This window comes from Battus philenor, unplaced genomic scaffold (genome assembly GCF_028537555.1).
Source record: "Battus philenor isolate CCGP_79_NKW_IND1 unplaced genomic scaffold, ilBatPhil1.0.hap1 SCAF_5, whole genome shotgun sequence".
Classification (NCBI taxonomy): domain Eukaryota; kingdom Metazoa; phylum Arthropoda; class Insecta; order Lepidoptera; family Papilionidae; genus Battus; species Battus philenor.
The window spans coordinates 1,580,516-1,589,606 of NW_027181715.1; the positions used below are offsets into that span (position 1 = coordinate 1,580,516).

At 29.0% G+C, this 9,091-nt stretch overlaps 2 protein-coding genes across 2 annotated transcripts; one reads left to right on the plus strand and one right to left on the minus strand.

Annotated features, from left to right (window-relative positions):
• Nucleotides 1-640: 640 nt before the first annotated feature.
• Nucleotides 641-3,583, minus strand: Nubpl (NUBP iron-sulfur cluster assembly factor, mitochondrial). Its single transcript, XM_068772320.1, has 5 exons — nt 3,420-3,583; nt 3,156-3,324; nt 2,418-2,583; nt 1,624-1,808; nt 641-1,550 (listed from the first exon to the last, which is right to left on the minus strand). Exons 1-5 carry the CDS (start codon nt 3,480-3,482, stop codon nt 1,177-1,179), a joined length of 957 nt encoding a protein of 318 aa, XP_068628421.1. The 5' UTR covers nt 3,483-3,583; the 3' UTR covers nt 641-1,176.
• A 229-nt stretch (nt 3,584-3,812) lies between these two features.
• On the plus strand, nt 3,813-8,857 carry LOC137929633 (uncharacterized). Its single transcript, XM_068772676.1, has 8 exons — nt 3,813-4,026; nt 4,186-4,500; nt 4,790-4,954; nt 5,630-5,718; nt 5,953-6,072; nt 7,062-7,163; nt 7,850-7,919; nt 8,358-8,857. Exons 1-8 carry the CDS (start codon nt 3,904-3,906, stop codon nt 8,532-8,534), a joined length of 1,161 nt encoding a protein of 386 aa, XP_068628777.1. The 5' UTR covers nt 3,813-3,903; the 3' UTR covers nt 8,535-8,857.
• Nucleotides 8,858-9,091: the final 234 nt, after the last annotated feature.

A 9,091-nucleotide genomic window follows, 5' to 3' on the forward strand; every position in this document is an offset into this window, starting at 1 on the left:
GTTTGTGTATATCTATGCACATGTAAACAATTTTGTATTGGTTTTCAATTGTAAATAGTAAAAAAATGATAAATTTTGTTCAAATATATGTTTGTTCCTATATATATATGATTAACTTTACTATTGAATCAACCAATGCATACATTGTGATTAATGATTTAACTTGTGACATAGTATGGTGCATATTTATACACATGCTATCTTGTACTCGATTTATTATAGAGAACGAAATGTATCACCCGTGCCATAGACTTTTTTTTTTTTTTTACACATTTGAATCTTTCTGTAATATTGGATAAATTGTTAGATATCTGGTTAAATATATAACAATAAGACAATATTTGTTTTTACCTCGAACTTTTTATTATTTAAATCTGTGACAATTTTTTCAAGTATTTTTTTAAACTTTAGACTTGATCATTTCAAAATATCAAACACAAAATGACATGTATAAATTGTGTTGTCAAACAGTTTACAATCATACAATTATATATTATGTGTTAATTCAAGGAATTTTTATTAATGTTATCTCTTAAAACATATATTGCATATTGACTAAGGAGAACATAATAAATATGACGGAAACATTCAATGTAATATAGGTCTATGTAAATTTTTAATGTGGGTAATTTTATTATTAAAAAGTGATAATTTCTGGATAAGAATGTGTTTGTGAATGTCTGAAGGATTGCAAAGCTCTTTTACTTTTATCTATTTAATTACCAATTCTATAAATGTCTTCAGTGTTGCCTCTAAAATTTTATCACAAGTGAGAAAATAAAAATTTATAAATATATTCCAATTGCCTTAAGGAACTAAGCTAGTATAGAATGCTTAATATTCACTTGCAATGTAATTTATGATTTCCTTATAGAATTATATTTAAAAAGACAATATTTTTATAGTATTTTTTTTTATTTAATATCACAGTTTGATCACGACGAGTCGGGATTCCTAATGAAATCAATATGTATAGAATTAAATATGAAATGACTTTAAAAATGTTTCATTTTTGTGAAGAAGGCGGCGCGCACGTCGGGGCATTCTATATGGTATGCCATAATGTTATGTGTTATTGTGTAAGTGAAACGGAACATCTTTTATATAACAGATATATTTGTAAAATATTTAAAAATAAACAAAATCCAACAACTACTTGTAAATATTTTATCAGACCTACTGCTCCTTAGCCTTTGTTTCTTTATTGTCCTTATTAGCTATGTATTTGAACACTTTGTTTGCGACTTGTCTGTATTTTTCTGCATGGATGCTGTCTGGCAGAGCATAGATTGCGGGTTTACCACTGTTTATGCACTCTGACATATTTGAATCAACCTCAAAGCTTTCAATTATATCAAGCCCCATTTGTTCTGCAGTCTTTTTAGTTTCATTTCCAAATATGAAGTTTTTCGTACCGCATTTAGGACACATTGCATGGGACATATTCTCCACCAAGCCTATTATGGGTACCTTTAACTTTTCAAGCATGTTAACACCTCGTTTTGTGACTTGCAAAGCTGCTGACTGAGGTGTCGTAACTACAAGTGCACCTAGAAATTTAAAATGTTATATAAACATTATGTTCAACATATGGAAATAATTTTAAATAGTTGAAAATATTACCATCTATTGGCAAGTTTTGTGCGAGTGACAAATGGGTGTCACCAGTGCCTGGTGGTGTGTCCACCACGAGGCAGTCAAGTGGCCCCCATGCAACATGGCGGGTCAGTCTATCCAGAGCTTGCATCACCATCAACCCACGCCACACAACTGCATTCTCACCAGATACTAAGAGACCCATAGACATACTGAAAAAAATGTTAAAATTAAGGAACATTCCTTATCAAAGATGCATAAAAGTTCAAAAGTAAAAAATTGTTAAAAAAAAAACTTTAACTTTAAACTTTTTTTCTTCCATTTTTTGCTTTATAGAACAATTAAATGTCACATACAGTTGCAAAGCATGGAGTTTTATTATATCCTAGGCATTTTCCAGTGATCAATAATGATATTTCTATACATAAGGGTGTTTTCATATAACATACACATTATGTTCATTGATGTTGTAAATCAAGTGACAATCACATTATTATAGAACCAACTACAAACTTAAGTGAAATGTATATTCTAGAGCTGAAACATCAAAACAAAAAAATATAAAATAAAATTTTCACTCCCACATTTCATTTTCGGAGGAAATAGTTTTGCACAATATAGTTGTCAACAAAAATTACTAAAAAGCCACCATCCTATCGGTGATTATATATCAAACATTCCAATAAAATATATTTTTTATAAGATTGGCAAAAAAAGTAATTATTTAATGTAAATACAGTATGTAAATCCCATCTTAGTAAGCTTGTCTGTTAATTTTTTTCATGATTCTACATAAAACATAAAATTTTGATATTAAATACCATTTAACACCATAATTGAGCAGTGGCTCAATGAGATTCTCATCATTCAGCATGGGCTCCCCACTAATGTTCATCATGAGGGGAACAGATGGGCCAAAGACATCAGCATCCAAAAGTCCTATCTCTTTGTCTGGTTCTATAACTTTCATTGCACAGGCAAGATTTACTGTAAAATAAATAGGCAATATAAACATATTTCAAATTTGTTACAAGGTTATGTGTTCTACATTGGACATACAATAAGCTAAAAGTTGTATTGGTTCAGAGTTTTCTTTACATAACTGACTTCTTACAAAGAATCATGTGTACTTCAATATAAAAAACCTAGTATGGTGTGGTATCTTTTACTCTATTTTCAATATTAATTATTAGAAAATATAATTATCAAACATTGATAGCATAAGATACATAAGGAAGCTGAAATTCAAACAGTCACTTATTATCCAATATAAAAAGTATACATGCCCATATCATAAATCACATGTTCAAGTAAAATACATGCATTAATGTGGAGTAACAAATCTTACTCTGAGATCCAAAAATTTTTTGTAGGTCTAGGTTTAAATTTAACCAATATTTTTTGTAGAAAAAAAAGAGAAAAGTAAGCAAGATTGCAGTTTCTTTTAGCTGAACTCCTTTTAAAATTTTTAACTTAAAATATTTACATTGCTTGCATATCACATTTACTTGCATTATTTTGTAAAATTAAAACAAAAAATAAGCAGCCAAGATACATACCAGCAGTTGTGGTTTTACCAACACCTCCCTTTCCAGATGCAACTAATATTATACTTTTAACCCCCGGCAAAGGTTTTTTCTCGGGAAGACCCCGACCCATGACTTTCTTACGATGCTGATCAAGATCATTGTTGTCGTGTTTTAATCGTACGGAAAAAATTGAGAGTGACTGAAAAGTACATAACAGTTATTAGAATCTTTTAAATTACCTAACTTTTTTTAAATTTTGTTCTATCTAGAGCGATTTTTTTAATTAATACTTACATTTCTAACGTTCGTCGTTAGAGATTGTCCACAAAATTTGTTAATCACTCTTTGTACGATCATTCTCAACGCTGTTTTCAAATCTAAATTACCTTCCGGGTGGATTCGTTGTAATTATTACACTTTTTGTAAATTCGCAATTGCAAAATCCCCTTATTCGCAAATATCGTCTATTATATTGACAGTTGACATTCATTAAGGTTGCTAAGGGTTATTCGATTTTTATTAACTTTATTGTTATAATAATGTTAAACTTAAGGATTAAACAAAAGTAAATTTTAAAAATTAAAATATTTTTAATTTCAAATCGTGTAGTAAAATATAAAATTATTATTGATTCCGAGCTTTAATCATCGATATCTGTGCCTTTAAAAAAAAAACTGTCATGTGCGGCTCATTTCGACCATTCGATATTTTTCGATAATGTATTCTATAACCGAGATTTTCCCATGAGTATTCCTTAGTAGCAGGAATATTTGTGAAAATGGCTATTTGCTTACGTACGTTTTCACACAAGGTTTTTCCTATCAACAGCTTCTTTTCTACCAGAAATCATTCCAACCGGTTGTCTAGGAAGATTCCTGTGCGCACACAATTTCTGGAAGATGTTAGTATTTTTTAAAGTTCCTTGTCTGTTTATTTCTTTACCTTATTGTTTTCATTAAAAGCCTTTAAATAAAATAACTCTTAAATTCTTGCCATTGCTTCTTAACCCAACATTGACCTCGAAGAGATTTGACAGAGGACGTAATAAATATTTTTTCAGTTCCTAGACCGTCGTCGTATCTCCAGTTGTCAGCACGCAGTGAAGTGTGTAACTGAAAGCGGAGATAATGTACATCATTATGATTTTGGAGTCGAAAATTCGCCTGTAGAAGCTTCGAAAAGCTCAGCTACGCCTGGGCTGAAGAGGGATATTGAAGCACCCAGTTGCATTGTAGATAATTATAGTAATGATAGCTTAGGAATAAAGTCATTAGGCTTGACCACTGATGATTATATTGAGCAGAAGGCTATTCCATATAATTTTAATGACAAACCTTATAGTTTGAATGAAATAGATTTTAGCAAATGTAATGAGGTGAGTATAATTTTTCATATAATACTTTTAATATAAAACAACAAAATAATTTCCTTAACAATATTGTGAACTATAATAATTCAGATGAAAGTCCTTTTTTGGCTAAATAAGTGTCTTCAAAAAATTTTGCTACCTCTGCTAGCATTCAATATAAACAATTATACAAATTTGAATACTTAGGTTGTTTACTACCTACCATTTCATTTTATTTCAAGTTAACTGACTATATTCATTTGATTTAAAAATATACTTAATATTTAATAATTATTCATTATTACTAAACATTTAGGATGTTGAACCTACATGCCTATCGGACTTTGAAAGTGAAGCGGTGTCATACTGTAGTGTACCCCCAACACCAACAACCACAGCACAATCATCCAGTGAAGGGAACACAGATGGGAAGCCAAGTGAAGAACAACTGAATAGAGTTTTTAATGTGCTTTCTACAAATGTAAGTATGTAGCTTAATTTGATTCAAACATTCATTTAAATAAATGTAATGTGTATGAATTAAAATAAAATACACAAATAAATAAATTTTTACATCCATGTAAATAAATTATATATTAATTCAGCCTAATTTTTAAAGTAAAACACACCATGGTAATTTAAAAATATTATTTATTAATATTTTACAAAGATAATTTTCTTTCATTCTTTATCAATGTTTATTATGATGAGTTATCATTTTGGCAGTTTTGTTTTAATTTAACTTGTTATCAAGATGGATATGTAAATTGCATGTTCCAAGAAATAATGCATAGGTAATGATTATCAATAATTCTGAATATAATAATTATTAAACAATATAACAATATTTTTGTCACTTACTGCTATAAAGCATAAAATAAAAACTCTTAAGGGGTAAATCCATCCTTAGTGCCAAGGTTCTCAAGTGCTCAAATCCTTGGGCCCAGTTCCATCAAAAACATCCACTAGGTGCCATAAAAGCTCAACAGTGTTATAATCTAATAGATTATTGCAGTCCACACACTATAAAAATCCTGTAAAGAAGCTTTAAGATATGCATCTCTGGTCTGCTACAAATAAGAAGGATCTATAAATTCCAATGGGCTAATATCTTTTTTCGATGTCTAAAAAAGTTAATGGCGAAAGTTTGTTTCAGATGCCGAACTTATTTATTAAACCACTTGACTACTCCATTTACAATCCCAACATGATTTTCGTAAATAATATTAGAGGTGTTACCACAATGTGAGTTACATTTATAAATAAATTTATTTTTTCAAACAATTTTGCTTTAATATTTAAATTATATGAAATAATTTTAAAAATGTAAAAGTGAAAAAATGTAAAAATGTAGGAACTTGCGGTTTTACATTTATTGCCATTAGTTACATAATATATATATATATAGACAATTTCAAATATCATTCCATTAATTTATGTATTAATTATAACTTAACATTTATAATCTTTTTATTTCAGTGGTTTATTTCACTATGTGAGGCAGGTTGCACTTTTGCGCACTGTTGGTCATCTCAAATTTGCTTATGTCAAATTTGAAGTTTTAAAAATTACAGTACATCCTGAAGACTCATCTATTAAGTAAGTTATTGTGAACATAACTAATTTTTAAAATTTTTTTGAATCATGTTAGAGCAGTGGTAGCCCAGTTGTCACAGACCGTCACTTGCGATAGTAAGCCGCGCGTTCGATTCCCAGAATACAATTTTATATAATTCACACTTTGTTCATTCATTTTGCCTATAGTTAGTGTGTAGTAGTAGTGGCCATATGTCTAGCCACTGCTCACAAACAAGTTTCTAGAGGATGGGCAACATCGTCTTTAGCATACCATAATACCATACTGTGATCGTGAATCTGTCTGCCATGCATGATGGTTATGGTATATCACCTCACAGATATTTGGGGGAGGCCTATGGGGTAGGCATTTATGAGCTGATACGACGATATTAGAGCAGTGGAGCCAAGTAATTGTCATTGACTTATGATCTGTGATTAATTTAAATCCTAACAAGTGCACATTTTGTATGAATCATAAAATCGCCATTCCTCACAAGTTGTTAAAACAAAAATTGTGAGAAAACTGATAAACCAACTAGGATGAAAAATCCAGAATATTAACTAAACAATAAGTTCTTGTGACCCAGTTGTTGGAATTAAAAAAAAAACGCACTATATGCCTCTTATTATGTATTTTATTTTACAAATTGTTAAAAAGAACAACCAACAATCTTAACAAAAACATGTACAAAAATACTTATACTTTAAAAATTACTCATGTTTTATATCATATGGACAACTAGGGCAATTTATCTATATATTTTATGTCACTCTTTGATGGTAATTTAATACTGTCTTCAAGAAAAACAAATATTAATTATATTTATCTAAATTTTTATATCAATTATATACTAGAGTTATGGGGCAAATGTATATAATAAAAAATATATAAATGTATGTAAAGCCAGTTATGTACATTTGCAACCATTTTCATATATATACATCTATGTGTTTTGCATAATATATTTTTTATATGCCTGAATGTGTAGTGTTATAATAAATGTTTGCAGGATGAGGTGGCGAATTCGGGGCATATCTGGTTTCAAGGTCTTCTTTATGTTCTGGAAGTATAAATTGTGGGACATGAAACAGGTGTTCAAAGATCAAGAAATGTGAGTATTGAGAATTTAAAACACAAGTATTAACATTATATAATTATGAATCTGTTATAGGTTTAAAATATACAATGTGGTTGTTTATAGTTGTTAAAGCTTTAATCGAGGGAATATATAGCATTGCACATGAAAAAACTTCTACAATTACTTCCAAACACCCTGTATAAAGTGTTCACATTAAAATAAGTAATGTAACTTATTTTTCCTATTAGAATGTGACAGGCCAATAACTTCTGGCAGTATATAGTCAGTGATCTGTTATACATTCACCTCCAGATTTTTACACTAGTAACCAATTATCCTGTAGGAGTGTAATTAACTAGTGGTAGGTTTGTATAATGATAAAAATTACATGTTTTTATTCAAAACAAAGAGTTATTTCCAAATGTGTGGTGTATGGCGTATTTCCAATTCAGCAATTTTTAAACATTTTTATATGGCACACTGGTTTTTATGGAGAGAAAAAATTAGAAAAATGAAGTAGAAAGTAATAAATCTATTTTTTATTTTCCTGTACAAATCAGAGTATTAATAAAAATACCTGTCCTTTGTTATGAAACATTATCATGTTATTTATCACAAATTGGATCTGATTGCACACCATTCAATTATAAAAATTTCTAAAAAATCTATATAAAATAAAGAAAACTGTGTGATGTTAAATATTATTGTTTGTTCAACAGGTGGTATGATGGTTTCTCTACGTTTTATGTAGCGGGTGATGGTCTTATACAAAAACATATTGCAGACAAGGTTAGTTTATTTCAAAAACTATAATAGATACAAAGATTCATAATGCTTATATTAAACTTATATTTGTTATTAATATAATTATTAAATTACATTGTATATATTGATGTCTCAGAAGAAGCTGGATGTAGGTTATTGAATATTGTACTGCTGAAATGAGGATGGTCTTAATCTTTTTCATATATTCAGTAGGTTAGAAAAATAAAATTATTATTATTGAAGTTTAATGTATTTTTGGTCTCTTAAGAGACATACAACCTTAAAATTTTTCTTATTTTTTATAGTAATATTAGTACTTCAATAAATAAATAATTATCTTATGGATCTTATGGATTATTGAATAGCATATTTATATGATATGTCAGCATAAATAATTGCGTAAATTCTTTAAGCAAATTTATTAAACTTAGATATATTTTTAAACAAATTTTTATGTTGCAGGTAATGCCAGACCAAGACACTATAATAGATGATGAAGAAAAGGCACCAATAGCAGCAAAGATTGCATTGCTAATTGGATTAGTTCCAAGGAATTATCTATCAGACGTATCACCTTACTTCAGCTCATCTTCAGGAACAGCAGATGCTACTGTGCTGCCGTTTAAAGTTCTTGAATAAACGCTTATGCCACAAAATTACTCACATGTGATATGTTGATTAGTATTGTATGAATATTCGAACGAACAATAAAATCGAGAGCAATTTTCGGGTAATACTGAATTATTTCATAAATTATTCATTTAATATCAACTTATTCATATTTCTTGTATGCCCGAAAAGCAATGACGACAATTTTATACTTATTAAATTATGAACTGGATGGCAAAATTATTTTTTTTGTTATAATATTGCCCTGTTTAGTCTGAATAAAGCCACAATTAATGCTTTTGTGATTCGATACATCAGTTGTTATCACTTTGTAGCTTATTAGATGTTATGTATTACGATACAATAAATAATTATTACATTAATTTTTTTTTAATTTATTATCAGCTAATATTAAAATTGATGACACAATAACGTTTATTGTTACAACTATTAATTTAGTAATGAACAAGGATGATTTGCTACAAACAAAGATCGGGTATTTAGATACACATTTACCAAAATGCCAGTTTATTAAAGACAAAACTTTTTAGTCAAGGGATATTAATACCCAAAATCTAGGGAAATGA